The sequence below is a fragment of the Apis cerana genome, linkage group LG7, assembly GCF_029169275.1.
Source record: "Apis cerana isolate GH-2021 linkage group LG7, AcerK_1.0, whole genome shotgun sequence".
In the NCBI taxonomy this organism is placed as follows: Eukaryota; Metazoa; Arthropoda; class Insecta; order Hymenoptera; family Apidae; genus Apis; species Apis cerana.
This window is the reverse complement of record NC_083858.1, coordinates 4756171-4782820: the sequence shown is the minus strand read 5'-3', so window position 1 is coordinate 4782820 and position 26650 is coordinate 4756171. Positions and strand designations below refer to the sequence as shown.

Here is a 26650-nt window from a genome sequence, read left to right as displayed (position 1 = left end):
ATTTCTATATGTTAAAATATATTACAATGCAACTTAACTCAAGAATAAAATCACTATATTATTTCCTTGTGTCAACTATTGATTTAACCCATCCAAAATTTTTAAAAATACAAGTTTGGTATTATTTAATAATGAAAATAATGAAAAAAAGAAAAAGAAACAGAAAAGGGATAATTATTTGGGAAGATTACCTCACTAATTTTAATGATATGTTTAATAACCTTTCATGATATGCTATAAAGAACAAAATTTTGATTTAATTTTTTCTTTTGTATTACCATTGCTTGGCCCTATTTTTTGAAATATTATATAGCGATAAAATAATAATAATATTTATTTTAACTTCTATCATTGTAATTTCGGTTATTCAAAAATTGTTTTATTTTTGCTACCATTTTTTGAATTAAATTTGAAATATTTTAATCCATTATGATACATAAAGAAATAAATTTTTGAACACTTCATTCATTATACATTTAATTGCTCTTATATATTTATATTAATAGATAATAAATGATAATTTATTCATATACTTACATATACTTTGTATTATTCATACATGTAAGCACATGCAGACATATAGATATAAAAAAAAATTTATGTAATATTAACAATCTTTTTACAAATATCTTTAAAGTAAGACTATTATGACTACATAGTAAAAAATTGTTCAATATCTTATTTTTTATAACATATTAAAAATCGATGAAAAAGAATAATAATAATAATTATTAATAATTATTATTATCTACAATTATATTATTTGTATATTTTTTATAAATTTAAATTTATATTACAATTCATTAAAATTTCAATAAAATTTACGATTGAAACAGTTTATTTTATCTATAAATAAATAAAATTATTTATAGAAAAATTTTTGACGTAGATTGATACTTTCTGCAATAAGATTGTTGAATTTCATTTTTTAATTACTTTATATCGGTATTATTTGTTATCTATAATTAGCTAAAAAGATTCAATTAATATATATCTTTTTGTTTCTTTTTCTTCTTCTTTTTTTTACTAAAATACGTTTTACTAACATACAATCAATTGGTTATCAATAAAACGTGATAATTGCATGACTTTAATGACAAAATGTGAATCTTAATAAAAAATTTATATATATTTTTAATAAAAAATTTTTTATTTTTATTTTTAGTAAAAAATTAGATTAGTGGGAAAAATCAGTATAATGCCGATTTAAATAGAAATTAAAATTTCCAATAGATACTTAATAACTTAATAAAATAAACCTAATGAAAATTTTTTGATTTCATTAGTGAATAATTTAATAATTAATATCTAATTGAATATATCTTTCGTCATAAAAAAAAATAAGAATATGTGATATATTTTATTTTTTGATATAGAAGATATATCTATAGATAAAAAAGTAGTAATAAAAAAAAATTTAATGAAAAATTTTTAAGAATTCATATGAAATATAATATACTAACTATTCATATAAAAATAAATAAAAATAAACTTTCGTTTTTTTTATTTTTTTATATAAAGATAAAATAGTATAAATTTATTATTTCATAAATTAATATAAGTTCGGGTTGTAATTTTTTTTAAGAGAAATAAATTATGAAATTATATTAAAATAATTAAATAATTATAGAAAAATTTTATTAATATGAAAGTATAGTAAATAATATTAAATATAATCAATTAGATAAACAATTTATTTTGTTTTGCAATAATCACATACATAAATTATATATTTTTTCACACAAAATATTATATAATAATTCATAATTAGCATGATAAATATTTCTATAATTTCTATAAATTTGCCTTTAAACTTTTAATTATTTTACTATTAGTCGAATATATTTTTATTAATTTATCATTTTTCTTATCATATTATAATCAAAAATATGAATATTTTTATTAATATATTTAAAATAAATTATTATTATAATATGTAGTATATTATTATAACATGACTTTTCTATTTTTTTTAAAATTCATAAAATAAATTAAAGTAAATTTCATTTTAATAACTGTGTCTAGAAATATTTTATTACAAAAATGAAAACATAAAACATTAATTAAATAAGAAAAAGATAATTATGAACAACGATTTGTTATGAGTAAATATTTTATTATATTATTATATTATGAATTTATTGAAAAAATATTATCTTGTGAATTTAAAACTGTTATATAAATGATAATTATATTCAAAATAGGGAATTCTTAATTTTAATGATTTTTGGATATGTTGTAGAAAATAAGATTTTAAACAATTTTTTTTATATATTATCGATCTTTTTCGATATTTATTATTTTTATAAAAAAAGAGATGGCTATTATTATATAAAATTTTTCTTATACATATATGTCTGTAGTACTTGCATGTAAATCTGCAACCACGATTTATCTTGTATAAATATATCGCAATGGGCTGCATTCAAAATGTATAGCTAGAAATGTCAAAAAGCTATTTTATTATGGATTATGACAGAATTCTTCGGATTTACGGAATGCGAAAATAAAATACAGAATATAAATTTTTATGTGATGAAAAAAGAAAGAACAATGATATAATTATAATGATGTATATTAAAAATAAGATTTTAAACAATTTTTTTTTATATATTATCGATCTTTTTCGATATTTATTATTTTTATAAAAAAAGAGATGGCTATTATTATATAAAATTTTTCTTATACATATATGTCTGTGATTGTTTGCATGTAAATCTGCATGTTAATATTAATTCTGACTAAAAATAAATAATAATAAATAAACACAAATAAACAACAAAGATCGTTTTATATTTTATTTTTGCATTTCTTCGAATGCCAACCTCAGCATTAAATTTGATATATTTTAAGCCATTATAATCTATAATAAATAATAATAAATAATAAATTTATATTAATAAATAATATGCTTATACACACGTATATAGATATATGCAGATATATAGATGTAAAAGAAATTTTATGTAATAGCAATATTTTTTTTACAAATATTTCAAAAATCTATATACATAGAAAAAAGTTATTCATAATTTTGGTTTCTCAAAATCATTGAAATTAGGAACTTTTCTATTCCAAATAATTACTAATTGAATTCAAACAAATTCATAATGTCACTAAATTTATTATTTATATAATACTATTATAACATATATATAAAATTTTTTGTCATGCGTTTGAAAATCATTTTTATTATTTTTTTCTTTATTTATATATCAAAAGAATTGTATGCAAAAGATCCTATCAACATCCATAAAAATGTAATCATAAAAATGTACTATATAGATTTATTTAATTTTATATTTTTTTGCTATTACATATGCAGAATATTAATATCTTTTAGAAGATTAATTCTAGAATGCAAAACAAATATTGAATAAAATTGATATACAAAATATTAATTAAAATTTATTTATTAAATCATAAGTAATTTAATTTCATATGGAATTGACTCTGTAAAAATGAATATCTTAATATCCTATAAAGAAAAATAGCTTAAAATAAACTTAAAAATAATATCTTTAATAGATTCAAAATATAATTAATAATATAATTTTAAGATCATTGACATCAATAATTATTAAAATGATGGGCAAATTCATTTTTAAAAAGATTAAATCTGCCAATTAATTCCATTCTTATTATCTTTGAAATTTATTTAAAAAAAACATTTAATGAAGGATATCATTTTGAGCAATTTTTTCCTTTATAAAAAATTAACACATCGATTCGGTTTTCGAATTATTCGCAAAAAATTTTTATGTATGTATATTTTTCAATGATAGTATATCATTTATATTTATATATGTATCAGTAATATGTGTCAATGTGTGATTTTATATTTTTTCAATTGTTTATATTTGAACACAAGAGTTTAATGTATACTTAGCATCTATATATTTAGCATATATTTAAAATATTTAGGATATTTATTTTAAATATTTCATAGATTTTATAATTGATTTTAAAATTTAAGAAAAAAATCAATCAAAATTTAAAAAAAAAGTTGTAACATTTTAAACTCAACTTTCTAAAGTTATTTCACAAATAAATATTAATATCCTATATATTTATTGCTCAATATTATTGCTTTTTATTTATAAATTAATTAAAATTGAGCAATTTTATGTAAAAAGTACGTGTAAAAAATTATAAAATAGTATTTAATATACAAAACATGTTAAATTAATTGAAAATTTTTTAAAAATGCAAAAAAATTACATCCTTTTTTTATTATAAATTTAATGATATTTTTAAATATTAATTTCTTCAGAAGAAATAAAATTTTGTTAAAATAAAAATAAAAACATAAATTGATTAAACATATACATGTACATTCACATATATAATAATAATGTATATATAACATATTATCTTCATCATATACTTTTTTTACATTATTTTCATCAATCATTAATTTTGATATTTAAAAAATTATTTATAATTACAATGTATTATTTACATTTTATTATTTACAATTATGGTGTATTTAATTTAAAACATATTGATTTAATTTGAACATAATATAAACATTATATACTATTCAATTCAGCATATATTATAATTTATTTCATTAATTTATATGCCTATTTAAAATCATTTTCAAACCTAATAATATAATATTAATTTCAGATATAATTGCAATGTTTAAGAAATTTTAAAAAGTGTATAAAATAACAAAACAATATCTTCTTTTGCGATGAATATAATTTATAATTGTATTTTAATAAAAAAAAAAAAATAGAAATTAAATATACAATAATGATAAGAAGAAATATATCATTTAAATTATATAAAAATAAGATTTAATAAAATAGATATATTTATTTTAATCATAATATTAATGATAATTAATAATTATAACGATAAAGATTACAATAATGAGTTTTAATATGACAATAGTATTGACAGATTGATGTAGATTTTTCTTGTGCAGTAGAAAACATGAGTTTTTAAATGCCTAGAAAAATAAACATATAGATAGAAAAGAAAGAATATGAAAAAGAAAAAAAAACAAACAGGAAAAATTGAAATTAATAGAAAAAGATTATGGAAAAGAAAAAACGAAGAGATTTAACTGTATCTTATTAGTAATTAATAATGAAATTTTACAAACCAAAAGCTAGTTAAAATTAAAACTGGAAAAAATAAATAAAACAAAAATTATTAGAAGAAATAAAAATAAAGAAATAGAAAATTTGTATGGATATAATTACCGAATCCCGAATTACAAGAAATCCTTTAAAAATGCCACAAATTTGATGACAATTTTGTAATTGTTACACATATCATAATATGTATTTGAAATCATGTTTTGAAATTGATATTCACGATTCACTCAATAATTTTGTTTTAAAAATATTGAAATTTTTGAAATTCTATTTATTGTTTAAAGAAATAAAAAAAGATGATATTAAGATAAAAAATCTTAAAATATATCGGAATTAAAAGTTGTCTGCAAATGATTGTGAAATTCTGATATTTCAAGTGATCAAATCGTCAAGATAAAAATGTTCACTTAAAATAAATCTGATATTTCAGATTAATTGATTGATAATACGATTTTTGAATAATGATCTGATAGAAATGATCATTGGTGTCGTGTGCAGTTGAAACGTTTAAATATAAAGATAGATATGCTGACAATATAAACTTCTTTCATAAAGGCATAGGGTAAGATCATTTATTTTATTATTTGTTCATTAAGCAATAGTTGATATCTTAGTCTCAGTTCAATTTTTTTTTATTATTAATATTTTATTTTAGTTTTATACTTAAATTTTTTTTCATTTAAATTTAATAATAATTAAATTTATATTATTATAATTTCAATATCTTATTTAAATTATATAAATGAAATCTTTTTATCTTATTATTATTTAATATTTTTTTTTAATTTTAAATATAAATTCTTTTTTTATATTTATTTAGATCAAAGTTTAAAAAATTTTTTGTGAAAAAATTTTTTAATTCATGTTTGTTTTAATTTTATAAACATTTTAAATATTTAAAGTAAATATTTTATAGAATACTACAAATTTAAAATTTTTTTTTAGAAGACATTATGTGGAAGTTAATTTTCATCGGTTTGGTTGGCTTAGCGATAGCCGAGAAGATAAAATATGATAATTACAAAGTATTCCGTATCGCACCTCAGACAAAAGAGCAATTTGAAATTGTACGTAATTTGGAAAATGTTTCTGATGCGGTATGTATGTAATATGTTTATTTTACACGATATCAATATTTTTTACTATTTTTTACTATATAAAATGAAAACTTATAATAAATATTCAAAGAAAATATTTTTCTTCTTTCCATTATTTTATAATAAAAAGAAATATTCTTCTTATTAATTTATTTCTTATCTTAATAATGAATGTCTAATATTATTTATTTTAAATATTTTAAATATCTAACAAAACAAATTTCCGTAATCTCAAAAGCAAACTATATATATAGTAATATAATTAATAAATTTTCATAATTATAGTTTTCTTTTTGGAAAGAACCAAATACTGTTGAAGGTATTGCAGATATAATGGTTGCTCCTCATAAGATACCAGAGTTTTATAATATGATGATGAAATTGAATATTCCTTATAATATTTATGTCAACAATGTTCAGGATTTGATTGATAGTGAAACATCACCGATTCAACCTCTAGTTGCATTTAACTTTGCTCAATATCATACTCTCGAAGAGATTTATGCTTATTTAGATAGTTTGGCCAAAGCCAATCCTGGCAAAGTTGAAGTGGTTGTTGGAGGAAAAACATATGAAGGTCGTCAGATTAAAGGCGTGAAACTTAATTTCGGCACAAATAAACCTGGAATCTTCTTAGAAGGTGGAATTCATGCTAGAGAATGGATCACTCCTGCTACTCTTCTTTACATAACAAATGAATTGTTACATAGCAATAACGCTGATGTCCGAGCACTTGCTGAATCTCACAATTGGTACATCTTTCCTATCTTTAATCCTGATGGATATGTATATACTCACACAACGGTAAATAACTTGATATTAAATTTCATATTCCATTAAAAAAATTAAAAAATTTAAGAAATTTTAATAATGAAATGAAAATGTTAAAATTTCAATAAATGTATTATCAATAATATTAATAAAATAATGCATAGAATTAATTTTCTAAAACAAAGAATAATTCAAGTTTTAATAAAATGTTCAAAAGTTTGTAAAAATAAGATAAATATAATTATAATTCTAATAGAAAATAAGATAAATATTATTTTAAATGTTACTTGTAATATTAATTATAGAATAGAATAAGATTAATTTATGAAAATATTAAAAATTTCGAAATTTTTATGATAAATTAAAAATACGAGATAAAAATTAAATTTTTAAACTTTAAAAGAAAGTTTTATAGCAATTTAACAAAAAATAACAAATTTAATAAAATTTATTTCTCTTTATTAATTTTATTATTATAAATATGAATATAAATATAAATATATATATATAAATATATTGTATTATATTATATTATATTATATATAAAATTGATATATGTTTTATATTGTTATTATTAATATTGCCAAAATTTATTTATATTCATTTTATATTACTTTATTTATTATTTTAATAAATTATATTTCAGAATCGTTTATGGAGAAAAACTCGTAAACCATATGGTCTTTTATGCTATGGAACTGATCCTAATAGGAATTGGGGATATAAATGGATGTGTAAGTTTCTAATTCAATATTTTATATAATTTTTCATAATTTTTATAGAAATCATATTCTTATATTTTAGCTGGTGGTGCTAGTACCAATCCATGTTCAGAAACTTATGCTGGAAGTTCTGCATTCTCTGATGTAGAAACAAAAAGCTTATCCGAATTTATCTCATCTATCTCGAATAAATTTTCTGCTTATGTTGCTTTTCATAGCTATTCTCAACTTCTAATGTTTCCCTATGGTCACACTAAAGATCATTTAGAAAATTACAATGATGAAGTAAGTAAATAATTTGTAAAATTGGTTACTTAATTATGTTAAAAAGATTAAATTTTTTATTATGCATTATAATTTTTAATATATATATAACACGCACACAAACAAATTTTGTACAAAATAATAATATATTTACATTGATTTTTCTTTTTAAAAATTATAAATTCTATTTAATATATAAATATTATATATAAATTCTATATATAAATTCTATTTAAAAATTACATTTAAATATTTTTTAAATCATAAATTTTGTATTTATATTTCATATTATTAAATGATATCATTAAATATATTATATGATAATAGTAATCAATATAATTGATAACAATGATGAATTTTTCATTTCTTTATCAATATATTTATGTGAATTCATTGTACTTTATACAAACACAAAGAAATAATTAACTTCGTAAATTTTTAGCTTGCAATCGGTAAAAAAGCTATTCAAGCTCTTGCGAAACGTTATGGAACTCAATACCAAACTGGAAATATCGCTGAAACTATTTGTAAGTATACATTTTGCTTATTTAAATATAATAAAAAATTTATTTTATTTTATTTAGTTTTATTATAAAATAATTTTATCGTATATATATTTTAATTTTATATTACTAAATGAATCAATTTAATTTGAAATGAAAAATAATTTTTTTTTAGTAAGGTTAATCTAAAATTTATCTTTAAAATCAATACAAAATGAATCATTAAAATCATTTAATAATTTATCTTGATTTAATTCTATGTTTAACTGTTTTCAGATATTGCAAGTGGAAGTTCAATGGACTGGGTGAAAGGAACTTTTCACAAACCAATTACTTACACTTATGAGCTAAGAGATACTGGTCGCCATGGCTTCTTACTTCCAGCTGATCAAATTATCCCTACTAGTCAAGAAACCCTGGATTCCCTGATTGCTATGTTTAAAGAAGCGAAAGCTCGAGGTTACAAATAAATACGATCACATAATTAAAAAATATATTAACACAACATTATTTGTTTCATTAAAATTTACAATAAATTAATATAATAAATTAATGTAATAAATTTTATTAATTTTTTTCTAAAATATTTATATCGTTGTTTTTATACTGTTTATAATGTCGTGTTTTAGCAATATCTATATTTTTATAATTCATATTCATATATTCATGTCATATTCATATCATTGATTACGAATCAATAAAATTTTTTTTAATTATATAATACTGAACAACTAAAATAAAAAAATGAGAGAAATATTCTAGATCGCGTTTTGTTGAAATGATGGTCAATGGATCATTTCTATACACACAAATTATATCTTAGTTGAAAGAACATTTAACATATGTATGCATATATATGTGTACGTATAGTTAACAAATTTCCATCCACCTACAATATTGCCGTGAATAAATTTCAGTCTTTTATAAAAAATTAAATAAAAATTAAAATAATGCAATGCAAGATATTTTACATATAATTTATTGGCTATCAGTTATCAATTTCATTATACGTAATAAAAATGAAATGATTTTTTTGCAAAACAGGGATCTACTTTGTATTTACTAATTCAATTTGTATATTATTATAATAATCTAAACTTTACAAAATAATTTAAATTATTAACTATTATTATGAATTAATTTATTTTTTATGAATTAATTTATGATTTGAACATTGGTTGTTTAAAACTGTTCACTTTTGTTTATTATTATAATTTTAATAAATCATTATAAAATTATTATAATTTTTAATATTATATAATATTACAAATAATATTTTAATATTTTATTGAATGAATTAAAGATAACATATGTAGAAGATCGGTTTATATTGATATAACCAAATTAAAAAAAACACATGATCAATATATAATATTATCAGAAATGTATTTTATGTACATTATATTAATGTTCATGAATTTTTTTTTTAAATTTCCATGTTTATGTTTTATGATTATACGTATAATATTCTAGAAAAGATTTGTGCATATATCTATAAATCATCTATAAATGATATAGTGTATATCTATAAATGATATAGCATAACTGCATAACTGCAACATTGCGGATGGATTTTCTATAGACTTCGTATTTTAAAATTTTATTAAAATTTTTTTTAGTATTAAACGTTTAAGAATGTATGTTTCCTTTTATTTTCATTTTCAGTTGTAAATTATATGCTAAGACAATTAGTAAATTTTTATACAGTGTTAATATATTGTTAATATGGTGCTTTAAAGAATTAATTTTAGAATTAATTTAAAGACTGAAATAAATAGAAATATATATTGATATATAAAAATTTCGGTTATGACTTATTTATTAAGTTATAAACAATTTAAATTTGAATTATAATTCAATAAAAATTGCATTCAAAACAAAGAAGTGAATCGTTATATATATTGTTCTTATCTTATTTTATCTTAAATAATTATAAGTTATAATTTTATAAATAAGCATTTTAAGTACTTTTCCAAAAAGTATACACTTTCAATTAATATATAATTTAGAAGAAATAAAATGAAAAAATATTTGGATTTTAAATTTTAATTTCAAATTTTTATTAGTTTTCGAAATATTAATAAAAAAATATTTTTAATAGAATATATTATTATAGAATTTTGTCTATATATATATATATATATATTTAAATATAATATACTATATTTTTGGAATAGTAATTTTAGTTAAGTATCTAATAGCCAATGATAACTTTAGCATCTCATGTATCAATATGATAAATTTCCTAGCTGATCGCTTGCTGGTAACAAAAATATAACTAAAATTATTTTTGTCATGCTCATAGTTTTTGAAAAAATATGAAAAAGTTAGCATTGACGACTATCTACAAAAACCGGAAAGAAATATATAATCTTGACTGATTTAGAAATTCTAAATTATATATTATATATATTATTATTTAATAGATTTATTTTAAATTTATTTCATTAATCTATATATTTTCATTAATCTATACAAAAATAGTAAAAATTTTTATATATTCTGTTAAGGAAATTCTTCTATGAAAAATTATGAGTGTGTACAAAGCATGAATATGTATATCATACATAAAACAATTTATTTTTCAACGGAGTTTATAATCCGTTTCTGGAGTTATGATATATAGTAATAAAACTAATTTATTATAAAATTCGCTGTTAACAAATTCGATTGTAAAATAATTAAAAGCAAAGTCCATATGCTAATGAAAGTTTACATTATCATTAAAGTTAAAGTTTATAATTTTGGAAGAGTTCTAAATTCAAAAAATTTTGAAAATTAAAAGTTCTAAAAATTAAAAGTTCTAAAAATTCTGGCGATTAAAGAGTAAATCTGAAAATTTTGACAATTCAAAGATTCGAAAAAATTCTTCCAAAATGCTGGTACCATTTAAAATCCCTTCATCTCGCGAGATCGCGAGTTTTCAGTGAGATACATAAGCAACCAATAACATTGTGGACCAGTTTCTTGATTGAACAATATCTTCTAAGAAAAATTCCAAGAACGAGAAGCTGATTGATTAGAAAATATCATTTCAGGCTTCAGATCACATTGTCACTTCAATCATGCCGAATTATTTTTAAATATAGATCCATCCATCCAAATTCTTCTCTCAAAAATGACATTATTTTTTCAGTATCACTCTGTATTATCTGATCGATGACTGAACAGACGGAAAATTTCTTTAAATGAAATTGAGTTTCAAGTTTTCACCATTTTTTTTTGTTCATATATAATTTTATTTAGAATTATTTTTTCTATAAGATAATATGAATATTTTACATTTTAAAATTTTGCTCTAACTCGTGCATTATAAAAATATATAAAAAAAAAATAATACAATAATACAAAAAAGCTTTAATTTTTTTTCTAAAGTTTTATTATAATAAAAAAATATTCATGCATAATTCGTTATAATATATATTATATATTATATTCAATGTATACATAAAAAAGAATTATTGTTAATTTTGATATTAATTGCATTTAAAATATATTATAAAATTATTTAAAATTATTATAAAATATATGAAAATTTCTATAATATATTTTTTTCATCTTAAAATAAGGAATTATAACATTATTTAAAATATTACGCCATTATAAATAAATTGTAGATGAAATTTATGTTATACTTAAATATATTAAAATATTAGGATGTCCCATAAGTTTCTTTTGCACAACGCTAGAAAAATAACTTAACTGGGTTATTTTCATATGAACATGTATAGTTATTTATTAGTCGTTTTTGGTCTCAGTTTCAATCATCCCAGAGTTCTTTTAATATACATTTCATTGGTGACTCTTCCAAAACACAACTTTTTTCTACACTGTTCAATATGAATAGCCAGGAAGAAAATATTTGCAGAATGCTTTATTGTTTTAAGAAAAATAATATTTTTCAGATGTGCTGTAGCCGAGATTTGTACTGTTTACCTTAATGGTGCTACAATTATTACGATCATCTGCAATTGAAGAAATTTAGAGCTGGCAATTTTGACTTGAAAGATGAAGGCCGTAATGGTCACCCAGCAATACGGATACGGACGAATACGGACTTTATCAAGGCGATGAAAATCGCAATCGCTGAAAATCTGCGATATAGTATGCAAAAGATGGTGGATTTAATTACTAATTTCCAGGAAAAATAATCACCTGACCAAGATTGGATATGTCAATCGATATGAAATTTGAGTTCTAAAGCTATTAATGGAGACCGATTTTATGAATTGCGTCTCTATGTGCGATTTCCTTCTCCAACGACATGAAAGAAATCTTTTTTTAAAGAGGTTTGTCATTAGAGATGAGATTTGGATTTTGTATCCAAGTATGAATCGAAAATGCACGATTTAAGGATAATAGATCTTCAACTGTTGCAAGGCCTGGACTTCATCCGAAAAAAATTCTTTTATCCATTTAGTGCGATTGGAAAAGTGTAATCTACAATGAGCTCCTTTCTTAATAAAACTAGTGAAACTATCAATTTTGGAAAATATTACAATCAGTTTGATAAATTGAAAAACTCCATAACAGAAAAATGGTTAAATTTGCGAACAAGGCCATCACAACAATACAAAACCTCATATTGCATTGACTGTAAGAGAAAAGCTGTTAGAGGTTGATTAGGACATTCTATCGCATTTTCTGTACTCTCCAGATTTTGCTCTATCCGATTATTTGTTCCTGTTATTAAAAAATTTTCTTCATGATAAATGCTTTAATCTATAAACGAAATAAAAGCGCATCTGAAAAATATTTTACAAACAATATTTTACAAACAAAAAAAGGAATAATGAGACTTCTAAGAGATAGAAGAAGATGATGGAGCAGAACGATTTGTATATAACGCAATAATTAAATCAATTAAATCAATAATAATAAATTAAATCAATTAATAAATTAATCTTAAACAACAAATATCGTTATTCATTTCATATATCAAAAAAAAAAAAGAAAGATGGGACCTAATATTTTAAACATTATTAATACATAAATTACATAAATTAATATAGTCATAATAATCAGATAATCACAATAATCACAATAAAGGTGCAGAAGCATATTGATAGTTTAATAAACTATATTATACATACAATAACAAATATATATTCATTTATATGTTACAATAAAAGTAACTAATACTTTCATAATTTAATTGATAATTAACTCTTTTGCCATCGCCCTCAATTTTTTTCTTGAAATTTTTCCCGAAGGAGTATGTGGTAAACTTGGTAAAAATTTTATACCACCACGTAATTTGTAGATATCCATCATATTGTTAGCAACCATTTTCGATAATTCTTCTTCAGAAACCTATAAATTAAGTAATATATTTTATTTGTAGTATATTTTATTTTATTGTATAACGTATATATAGACATATCATTAGAAATTCTATGTTTAATTCTATCTGAATTTTAGATTTAATTTTATATTATTATTAATTTATATTTTATTGTTTAATTATCATTTTACAGTGTCATTTCATATTGAGATTTTTTATATTTCTTTAATATATTTATAATTAATTGTAATTTATGATATTTAGAATAGATATTCGTTAAATAAAAAGAAACAAATTCTAATAAACATTAGAAAATGATTTATTTGTATCAAACTCTATTAATTTGTTTGTATAATTATTTGTATAATTTATCCGTATCAATTTTATAATTAAAAATGAAAAAAGCAACAATATAATCCATTGTTTTTTATATTGTACATTAATTTTCAAAACAAATGAGTTATTTGCATTAATTGACACAAAAAAATGTTTGTCTTTGAAAATATTTATCTTTCAATGTATGTTTATTAAGACTTATTTTTCTTATTTTATGTTTTTATTCTATAGTTTTTAACCATTCTAATATAAGAAATAATTAAATATATTTCAGTTCAATTGACAAAACATGTTTCTATTATAATTTTTTGTTAATATTTTATTTTAAATTTAAATTTAAAAAATGAGATTTTTTATATATAAAGTTTATAATCATCTCATTGTTTCATAATGTTTCATTTCAAGGTAATAATAACTTATCTATTACATCTATTATCTATTATTACATTATTATACAATAAATTTAATTTCTTATTTTTATTAAAAATTCAGTATTGCTATATTTATAGAAAACTAGATATAATATATATCATGTTTTGCATAATATATGCAATTACGAAAAGTAATCGAAAAATAAAAAAATTATTAATAAAAAATAATGATAATTTTGTTGAATATTTTTTTATTTAAAATTTTAATATTTTATTTATAAAAAAAACAAGATAATGATTGCATTTTATCTATATTCTATATAATTTTATTCATAATGTATTTTCTGTTATTATTTAAGCATTATAATATAATATTTATATATTTTCATAAGCAAAAAATATTTATAAAGAGAGATGAATATTATAATATGATTTTTAAAATAAAATATCTAAAAATATTCATTGTTTCTTTTTTTTTAAGTGAGGCATATTATATAGTTTTTTCTATTCATTTTTCTATAATTCTATATTTATCATTTAATTTTCAATAATAATATATCATTTATTATTTTTCTTATTCTAAACTGCTGAAAAATTATAATATAGAAATATATAATTTTAAAATCGCTTTATTTGTTGATTATAAATTAATATATTATTAAAACATTTTTAAATTCTTGGTAATATATTCAAAATATGATTCTAGAGATAAAAGATCCATAAAAGAGATTTTTACTATAAAAAATTTGTTACTTAAATATAAAAATTAAAGATTTGATTTTCAAAAATTCAAAATATATAATAAAGTATTTTTTCATAATTAAAATTACTTCTATATTTAAAAAAATATAATTATTTATTTTTAATTTTGTTTACCTTTTTCTTTGTTTAAATAATGATATTATTAATAATTAATAATTAATTCGTTAACTATTCATTAATTAATTAATAACAAAAAACTAATTATTTTAATAGTATTAATATCATATTTACATACTTCTTTATTAGGTATTTTACTGATGAAAGCAATAGGAAGTTCATCATAAATAGAATGAGGTATGCCAACTACTCCCACTTCTAAAACTGCAGGATGTGATTGTAAGAGATTTTCTATTTTATTCGGTGATATTTGATATCCTTTGTATTTAATAATTTCCTTTAATCTATCTACAATAAAAATTTCTCCGATTTCATTATAATAAGCTAAATCACCAGAATGTAACCATCCTAGAAATAAAATATTATTATTAATCAACTAATTATTTTTCTTTATTTTATTTAAAATTATTTTTCTATTATTTTTGTTTAAAATTTATTAATTTTAAGATAAAATTAGAACTGTTTAACACCCGTAATTATTTAATATTTAAAAATGATAAATAAAACTATTAGAATACCATTTTTATCAAATATATCTTTAGTAGCTTCAGGATTTTTATAGTATCCTGTCATCATCGTCCACGTTTTTGCACACAGCTCGCCAGTTTGATTCGGACCAAGTGTTTTTCCTGTTTCGGTATCTATAATTTTTATTTGGCAATTTGGAATCACAATACCACAAGAACCACTTGTAGCATTTGATGATTGTATGGTAATTATACCACCTAATTCTGTCATGCCTGAAATATTAATTTAAATATTATTTTTTATAATATAATTTGTATATTAAAATATTAAAATTTTAGTTATTCTTTTCTGTATATATAAATTATTCATAATATTTATGTTTTTATAGTTTTTTCAATAGTTTCTTTTTCAATTTACCGTATGCCTGTATAATCATAGTATTTGATAAATATTTTTTTATTATATCTTGACTTTCTCGATTCAATGCAGATCCACCAATAACAGCAAATTTTAAATTGGAAATATCATAATCGTGTAAATAATCATATCGTACAAATCGATTTGCGGTGCTGGTACTTAACATAATCCAATCAACCTGAAAAATAATCGATAAAATAAAAGAATAATTATAGAAGAATTAGAAGAATCACGATTTTATATAAAATTTTGCAAAAAATGAAGATATATAATTAATATTCGCTGAAAAATAATACATTTATTTATATCTCGAAAACAAAAGGAAATTAAAAAAATTAAAATTAAAATAGAAATAAAAATATAATTTATTAACATTAGAATTATATGTTAATTTTTATTTAAGAAAATTTTTACTTAATATAGATTTATGTATATTTTCCGTGATAGATCTTTTAGAATTGATTGATTTGTCTGATTTTATTTGATTTTATTTGAACCCAAAAATCATGATAATAAAGAAAAATAATTCAGATTTATTTAACTAAATTTACCAAAATATTCTATGTAAAAATATTTTAGTGTACTAATGCGAATATAGTGTATAATGTATATATACGAATATAGTAAATAATGTACTAATTTCTACAAAATTGAGAATGTTTTAAAAGTATTCAATTGTCTCTAAAAATGATATTCTAGCAAATGTTTTTTTTTAAACATCAGAGATTAAGCAAGCGTAAATCGTTCTTAAAACAAACATCGAAAAGTTCTAAACAAATCTAAGAATGTTATAATAAATGTTGATATAAAAGTTTAGATTTCTAAAATAATTCTAAAGTTAAAATGTGAATGTTTAAAAATTATAAAAATAAACGAATTATATAAATGAAAACTAAATATAATTTAAGAGTTCTAATAAAGATCAATACAATTCAGACTATTTCTCCCATGCAATATATTATTAAATTTTATTCAAAATTAGAAAAAATGATGTAAATTCCTTCTTTTCCTCCTGTTCTTATTCCTTCTCTTCCTCCCCTACTTCTCCCCATTGCGCAATTTAGAATTAATTATGAATAAACGGCCGCAAATAACGGATTTTCTAGTAGATTAAGTACATCTGGAATTATCAAGAATAATCCACAATATTTTAAATAATTTTATGATGATTTATTACCCGTCTATAAATCAAAGAACTTTTTAATTTTTTTTAGATGTTTAAGATAAAATTTCTATATCAAATTAAATCTAAGAATTATAATCTGATAATTACATTATAAAACCATCCATTGTTTGGCTTAATTATTAGGGCCTAATAGTATGATAAAACAGATTAATATGAAACTTCAATTTTAATTTTTTTAAAGCGAATCGCATCTTTGACAAATTATTATAATATATCAATATACATATATTATATATTAATATATTCAATATATAATAAATATATAATATAATCAATATATTAATATAATCAATAACTTGTATGTTTTATATATTTGTAACGAAAAACTTTTGATAACATATGAGAGTGATCTTTGTATATTCTTTTATTTCGATATTATACGCAAATATGTATTACTTTTCAACTATTAATTTTATACGTATATTTCGCGACAAAATTATGACAGCCTATAATTTTTAATATTTTTTGAAACTAATGTAATGTATCCAAATTATACATTTATATAAAGTATTCTTTTCTTAATTATATATAAGGAAGCTAATTACAATTTATATTTTTTTTTTATAAATTTGACTTGTTTATCTGAAAAATGAATATATCAAAATAATATAAAATTCAATAAAAATTTAAAAATAATAAAAAAAAGTTTAATAAAAAAATCAATAAAATAGAATAATTTTTTATATATTTTCATGTACTGAATCTAAAACTGATTTTGAAAACTACCACCTTAGGTTTAGGCAGTGAATGAATAAAAAATGTCAAATTTTTAGAATTTCATCGGAAAATGCTATTATAAGTTATAAACAATTAAAAATAATAAAAATCATAGCCTAAAATTTAAAGATTTTTATATTTTTCAATGTATCTATTGCTTCTTTCTAAAATTAACCGATTTTAATAAAATTTATAGCATATATATAATATATATATAATATATAATATATAATGTGTATAGTATGTGTATAGTATGTGTATAATATATAAGTTTATAAAATAATTTTTTCATTAAAAATTCAAATAAAAAAAAATTGAAAAAAATATCCTTTACTCTTTTTATTTTTCTTCACGATTTCAATAAATTGAAATTTAAAAAAAATTTTTTTATATCATTTAATAATCTGTTTAATTCGTTTAATTTCGTTTAATTAATAAAAAACTTATTAATTATTAAGTTTAATTTTATATATATTTTATATAATTTTATATATATATTTTATATATTTTATATATATATATTTTAATAAAAAATTGTCATGTTTTAAAAAATGTGCCAATATTTTTTTGATCGATTTTATAATTATTTATATATTTATATATTTATATATTAACATATATATTAATATTTATACTTTGCATTTATATTAATTTTAATAGAATAGAACAATGGTAAAGAATGAATAAAATTATGATTTCAATATAAGTTTTGAAATAATTATGATTATTTAATTAATTAATAAATTAATATTTATGAAGAATTTTTGAACAGTCAATTTTAAAAGTCAAAACAGTTATTTTTTAGAATACAAAATATCGAAAATTAAGAATTATTAAGTTATGAGTAATTGACATTTGTAATTAATCATTAATTTATTCGGTTATTATATTATTAAATTGATAACTAAAAATAGTATTCTGTCTTAAATATATGAATTAATTAATTTTTAAAATAAGTTCAAATTATTATAGTTTATTTATATTCCGTTATATTAGTTATTTTCTTTTCAATTATTTTATTATTCGTTAATGCTATGTATAAGATTCTATTCGATTTACTCATTTTTGATATTTGGTTTTATTAATACTCAATAATAATTGTATTATGAGAAATATAAAATATAATGAATTAAAAAATAAAACATATAAATATCTCAATATATTTATTTTAGTGAACTTCATTCTTCTAATAAAGAATATTCAATGTATAAAAAATAGATTCGGAATTATTAATATTAATTAATATTATTGTTATTGTTATTATTTGTAAATAAATTATTTATAACAAGTGGGAAAGTTAAATGATTCTTCTTGTATAAGCGAAAGTGGGAATAAAGATAAGGATTATGCATTTATAAATATAAATAAATAGTTAATATAGTTTTATTAACGTTTTTTGATTACAAAAATAAAATAAAAAAATTTAGTTTCTACTTAAAAATATTAGTTTGAATTTCAAGATTATTGAAGATAAAATAAATATTAAAATATGTTCCTCTCAATTTTGCATATATATAATATTTATTCTTAATATTTTTTTTTATTATTCATAGTTTTTGAGATATTTACATATTTTCAGATAAAACAGATACATTATATAATAAAATGATAGCAAAATAATATAAGAAATTAAACTGTCAAAGTATTTAAATTGGTCTAATATAAAATAAATATACAAAAAATAATTAGAACATTGTTTTATCCATTAAAAAACAATAAACAATATATTGAAAAATATTGATAATTTTGAAAAGAATAATTTATTAATAAAGTATTTAAACAATAAAGCATTAGAAAAAAATATTCATTTAAAAAATGAATTAAAAAAAATAAATTAAAATTTATATTATCTAATATATTTATATATTTTCATATGCATTTATATCTTATCCTTATCTTATCTTATCCTTAATTCTATCAAATGTTCACATTTTGTTAATCTGATTTCATTGCATAATGATTAATTGCTTCATTTTTATTCTTTAATTTTTTCTTGTGAATTAATTTTTTTGATATTGCTCCAAAAACAATATTTACAAACATATTTTCTATAATTAGATCTATTTATTGATTAATTCATTATTTTCATTATTTATTTAAATAATCTTGCATTCTTTTGTTGCATTATCATATCGAAAAAAATAAAAATGCGTATACTAATTTTCTACACTTGGGATATGAGAAAATTTTTTAAAACTTGCGTACACATTTCGGAATTGACATATCATATCATTATTGATTTATATATCATATGTTCATATCTTGAGTTATCATATCATATACATTATATAAGAATCAAAATATATTTTTTTATTTTAAATAATTTTAAAATAATTTAAAAAATTTAAATAAATATAAAATTTTCATTAGTTTTCTTTTAAACAAATTATTTAGCATCATCAGAATATATTCTAATATATACATATAATTATTAAAAATCACTTTTTTTCAATTATCTACAATCAAATATTTACGTTTTTTATCATTTTAAATATTTTTTCATATGTTCTTATGTATGCGATTACATGTAACACACATAGAAATGTAACTGAATATTTTAAATAAATTATTGTTCATTTTTTTTTAGATTAATTGCAAATTTATGTAGATGAATATATTTTTTTGGAATTTTCATTGGTCAAATATATTTTTTTCTAAAAAATATTTTATTTGTTTATTATTTTTTAGTAGATAATAAAAGAATGTGTTTTATGTAATTTTTATATTTATTTTATATTAGATCAATATTATATTTTATAATAGACTAAATTATTAGTCTAAAATTATAAATAGAATAAATTATTCTATAATAGACTAAATTAAACGTGATGAATTTTTTTATTTATACTTGTTATTATCTAAGATCAATTAGTGTTTATATGTGAATAAGAAAAAAATTGTTCAAAATCTTATTTTCTATAAAATATCAAAAAATTATCATTGATTATCGATTAAGAAATCTTATTTCTAGATAATTATCAAAATAAATAAAACTTAGAAGATATGAATATGATAAAGAGATTATCTAATTATAATATAATGAAAAATTATAAATACAATTAGCAAAAAACATTTATGAAGAAAGAAAATAATTGTAAATTTTTAAGTTTTATAAATTTGAAAGGCTTTAATTAAAAAAAAATTATTAAAAGTTAATGCAAAATATTTTTAAAAAAATATATAAATATATAAATTAAAAATAATATAAAATATAAAATTGTTTAAAAAATATATAACTATTAATAATGATGTAAAAACTATAATTAAAAATAATTATAAAGAAGAATAAAAATGCAAAACATTTAAAATTATTCACTTTGCATATTACTTTACTTAATTTCTTAAATGTATGCTATTATTTTATTCATTGATTTTCATTATCCTATATATAAATTTTTGGACTGAATTCATGGAAAATTTGCTTAAATCTTTTTTTCTGTATGCTACTTATTCGCTATATTTTTTGAAATTCATTTTAAAAATGGCATATGACTGATTTTTTAATCGAATTTGGAATTTGGAATTAAATATCGAGAAATTTATCTCAGAGAATTACTTCTTTTAAGTCATGTCTTAAGGTTGTGTTTTTAAATCATGGCTTATATTTATTAGAAGATCAAAGAAAAAGAATAACTTTTCCCAACTAATTTTTTTATATGGGATGCCTTTATGCAGAAATCTTTATGAAGAATAATTTTTAAGATTTGCAATGATAGTGTTTCTTGGATTCAGATTCTTGATTATTTTTATCTAAGAACGAACATAAAGAAAATAGAAGTTTGCTTTAAACTTTTGTAAAATTAAACTATTATATAATGGTTTTTAAGCATTAAAAATAATATATTTGTTATATTAAAGAAAATTTAAATTTTTAATTTTAAATAATTTTAAGAATTATATTTTCTATTTATTTTTTACTATTTTTTTTATATTTTTATTACTCTACTACATATAGTGTAAATCAATATATTGGTTTCTATTGAAATATAATATTATATTATAATATATTATTATTATTATTATTATTATATTATATTATAATAAAATATAATATTATATAAAAATTAATATTTCAAAAGCACTAGTAAATTAGTGAGCAATAAGTAAAATCTTGATTATCAGAACATTTATTATCTAAATTCTTTACTATCAGAATGTTCTATTATATGAACAATACACTTTGTATTGTTTATATAGTCTATACTAGTAAATTAGTGAGCAATAATAAAATCTTGATTATCAGAACATTTATTATCCAAATTCTTTACTATCAGAATGTTCTATTATATGGACAATACACTTTGTATTGTTTATATAGTCTATGTTGTATTTACATATGTATTTTCTTCTATCATCGAAACAGAATTATCGAAATTATTCATAATTATTAACAGAGTTTCTTCACAACATTTCAATATAGGTAGTTGAAACATGTATAATTTACAGAATTATATGTATTAATAATGTTAATAATGTTAATAATTAATAATAATTTAAATAGAAATAAATAAATTGATTGAAATAAAACGTGAAGTTTTTAAAAAATTATATTGGAAAATAGCAAATGCAATAAATTTAGCAAAAGAATATTATGGAAAATTAACGATCTGTGATATAAAAAATAGATTATAAACAATAGAAAATTATTTAAAAATAAAAGATATTGACTAATTAAATATTTCTATTTCTCGAAAAAATTTAAAACAATCAAATAATCAAAAATGATAATTTATATATATACTATTTTTTATTAATTTAAAAATAAAAAATATTTATATCAATAAGAATATGTGAGAAAGCTTGAAAGATTAATGAAAAATTAAAAGTAGATCTTAATTTTAAAGAACTTGATAATGATTCAGTTGGTTGATAAAATTTAAATTATGTTATGATATTGAATGGAAAGAAAGTTTTCTATAAATAAAGCTTCTTCTATGACTTTAAAATTAATTTTAAAAAAATTTCTACAAGAAAAGAAATATGCATTGAAGAAAAACATTTTTAATGTCAATGAAATAACATTAATGTAAGAAATGTTACTACAAAAAAATTTTAGTTTCTTATTGTGAGAAATCGATTCCTGACTAAAAAGAAAGTTCGCGTTATTGCATTTGGTTTTTATCAATTACTAATAGTAAAAATAAGAATCCTCGATATTTCAAAATATTAATAAAATACTAATAAGCGTTCTGTTTAATAATTATTTATAAATAATTAATCTAATGTTCAGATAGATATGCTATTTTCGTTGAATAATATGATAAGTCCTTCTCTAACAGATTAAAAATGAAAATATGAATATATATATATATATATATATATATATATATATATATATATATATATATATATATTCCAATTATAATTATATATATTAAAATAGAATTTTCTTTCTATGTTCGTATTTATTTATATGATATATATATATAATGAATTTGATAAAACATATTTTCCATATTCTTTACAATTAATTGATTGAGGGAGTAATCGAATATTTTAAAGGAATATATAGAAAAGACTTGCTATGATAATTAATGTTATTATATATAAATTTCCACTAAATAATAATATGAATAAGAAAGAAATTAAATACAATTTCATGAAAAATTAAACTTAAATTTTATAAAAATTAAATTATTACAAAAAATTATGAATATTAGCAACCCTAAATAGAGCATAAAAGAAGCTTTTAATATATGAAAATCAAAAATGTGAAAAAATCAAAAACAACAAGAAATAATATAAGAAGAAATGAAAAAGATATTTTTATTTCGAATATATAATAATTATATATATATATATAATTATTCTAATTTTAATTGATAATATTAGACAGATCGATTATTTATCTATAAATATAATACAATTAATCTTTATATACATATTGTTTTTTTTCATTTTTGTCTGCTAATTGGTTCATAAATTGCTTGTATTGAAAAAAACATGATTTATGAAAAAAAACAATGTAATAAAAGAAAACAATATTAATATCATTTCATTAATTATTATTTTTTTAAATATTAAAATTACAATATAGTTGATTTATTTCAACATGAAAATTTATTATCAACAAATATTTTTTTTTAAATAAACTTTTGAAGCAATTGAAAATGATTTTTTTTTATTATTTTTCTTTTTAGATATAGCATACTGATATGCTAGTTTTTTAACTTGAATAGTAATTAATCTGTAATACATTTTTGTCGAAATTTTTAAATAATTTAAAAAAAAGGATTCTTCATCTATAGTAAACATTTTTCAATAACTAATATTTAGTTAATAAACAAATGAATTAATTTCTAAATTAATTTCTTTGATTAATTTAATATTAACAAATATAATTTAGTTATATTAAAAAGTTTTATAGTAAAAAATTTAATAATTGATTTTACAATTGATTATTTGAATTTTTTTCTAAATTATTTCATTTATTTCTTGTATTTCATTTATATATGACTATTTTTTATGTATATTATAAATTAAAAAATATCAAAATTTAATTTACAATATAGTGAAGAAAAATATTAAAAAAAAAGTTTTAAATTTAAATTTAAATTTAATATATATAAATATATATTTAAGATCGAAATAAAATTTTGAAAAGAATTATAATATATTATAAAAATGATGTCTCTTTTATAACTATTTGTTAGGTCTTTTTCATAAATTTGACAAATAAATGGAAAATCTAATAATAATTAATATATTAAATGAAAATATACCAGAAAATTTATATTGTTTTTAAATAAACATTTATTTATTAAAAAAATTAGTTATTAATAATATTATATTTATAATATTATATATATATAATATTATATATATATTATTATAATATTATATATATAATTATTATATATATAATATTATATACTATTATAAAACTTTTTGAAAAATTACCAGAAATTTTATTTTCGATATCAAAAAATTCAACATAATATGATAATGATTTAAAACTGGATGCAAATGTACACGATTATTATAAAATAAGATGATCATTTTGGGAAAATTTTTAATCATCTTTAAAAAACTTATGTTTTCATTTTTAAAAAATTTATATTTTTCGATTATATGTAATATCATTATATGTAATATCACTTAAAATATCACTAAATTTTTTGGTTTAAATTAGTTATTTCGGAAATTTTTTTTTCTATTTCAGGAGATCGTTGAATTGTTATGAGTTCAATTAATTTTAAGATTTGATTGATTTATTTTTCAAATTGTTACCGAATATAAGATACAATCATATATTACAATATTTAATTATAAATTTAATTATAATTATAACACATTTCTGTTTTACCAACTGAAAATATTATTTTATAGTTTTAATATTGATTTTTGATTATATATTCTTGTTGATAAATGTTGTTTATATTATATATAAATTATATGAATTTGAAATTGCGTTCATTCAAATAATAATAAATATGAAATTGTCTTTTAAACTGACCAATTGGAAAGTTGAAAAAATTCTTGTTTTCTAAATAAAAATTCACAATTAAATATATTTTTTTACTTCATAATTATCTATTTTTTGTAGAATGTTAATGGTAATAGTAATTACATAACATGTTAATAGAAAAAACATATAGAAAATACAAGACTAAACATGAAAAGATAAGATATAATATTAGTTTATAGAGAAAAAGTAGAAATAAAATTTTTTTTACAATAAGTTGTTGTAAAGTTTAAGATATTAAAAGAAAGAGCACGGAATTTGCAGAAAGATTTAAAATAAATTTAATTTGGAAAGCTTAAAAATTTATGTTTGAACAGAAAAAGAAAAGAATTGTTATGCCAAGATCGAGATATTGTAGCGAAAAAAGAATCATTTACTGATAAAGATACTAGTGATAAAATAAAATAGAAAAAAGAAATAAAATAGAAATCACTTAAATAAAATCACATTTGAAACTGGATTATATGATAAAATATCTACAAGAAAACTATATATTTCAGAAAATATTTAAGTATTAAGGATATTACAATATATTTTGAAAGTTTGATGATAATTTTTAGTAATGATGGATTTAAATTTGAATTTTCAATCGAATAAATGATCATAATATGTATGAAGAAAAAATAAATAAAGTAATATCATTTAAATCTTTATATTGTGGGATTGTTTTAATAATATAAAAATTGAAGAATTAACACTTCAACAATATATTAAATAATAAAATATATAAAAATATTATATGAGAACTTATTTCCATTAATTAAAAAATTATATTAAAATTACTTTATAACTTGTTAACTAATTATGGAATGCATAGCCTAATAAAATCGTAACGATCGTTAACATGTAAGCAAATACAAACAAATCTAAATAATATATCGAAAAATTATGTTAAATATTTGTAATTTATAATTTTTTCATTAATCGATATAATTTAATATAATTTTTTATTAATAACAAAATTTTATCTATAATTTATAATAGCAATGTATAATTTATATTATAATTTTTATTTTATTATATAAAATTTATTCAACATACTTTCTTCTATATATTGGT

At 18.2% G+C, this 26650-nt stretch overlaps 3 protein-coding genes across 6 annotated transcripts in view; 1 reads left to right on the top strand and 2 right to left on the bottom strand.

Moving 5' to 3' along the window:
- Window positions 1-5415, bottom strand: part of LOC107994221 (acetyl-coenzyme A synthetase) — a 28321-nt gene extending 22906 nt beyond the window's left edge. The window contains exon 1 of the mRNA XM_062077747.1: window positions 5217-5415. The gene's annotated coding sequence lies outside the window, so the exon portion shown is untranslated. The remainder of the gene's footprint in view (window positions 1-5216) is intronic.
- Window positions 5416-5556: 141 nt separating this feature from the next.
- Window positions 5557-9030, top strand: LOC107994228 (zinc carboxypeptidase-like). 3 transcript variants are annotated; one of them, XM_017051020.3, is made up of 7 exons: window positions 5557-5673; window positions 6057-6208; window positions 6494-7012; window positions 7626-7713; window positions 7784-7986; window positions 8408-8492; window positions 8745-9030. In XM_017051020.3, exons 2-7 carry the CDS (start codon window positions 6065-6067, stop codon window positions 8936-8938), a joined length of 1233 nt encoding a protein of 410 aa, XP_016906509.2. In that variant the 5' UTR covers window positions 5557-5673; window positions 6057-6064; the 3' UTR covers window positions 8939-9030. The 3 variants fall into 3 exon arrangements, with proteins under 3 accessions (XP_016906509.2, XP_061933735.1, XP_028520784.2); XM_062077751.1 differs by having other exon boundaries at window positions 5671-5730; XM_028664983.2 differs by lacking the exon at window positions 5557-5673 and adding an exon at window positions 5843-5975.
- A 4488-nt stretch (window positions 9031-13518) lies between these two features.
- Window positions 13519-26650, bottom strand: part of LOC107994227 (luciferin 4-monooxygenase-like) — a 121141-nt gene continuing 108009 nt past the window's right edge. For both annotated transcript variants that reach the window (XM_062077748.1, XM_017051018.2), the window contains 4 exons: window positions 16224-16401; window positions 15857-16078; window positions 15457-15686; window positions 13519-13781 (listed from right to left, as the gene is read on the bottom strand). In XM_062077748.1, the coding sequence (XP_061933732.1) occupies window positions 13620-13781; window positions 15457-15686; window positions 15857-16078; window positions 16224-16401 (792 nt within the window). In that variant the 3' untranslated portion in view covers window positions 13519-13619. The remainder of the gene's footprint in view (window positions 13782-15456; window positions 15687-15856; window positions 16079-16223; window positions 16402-26650) is intronic.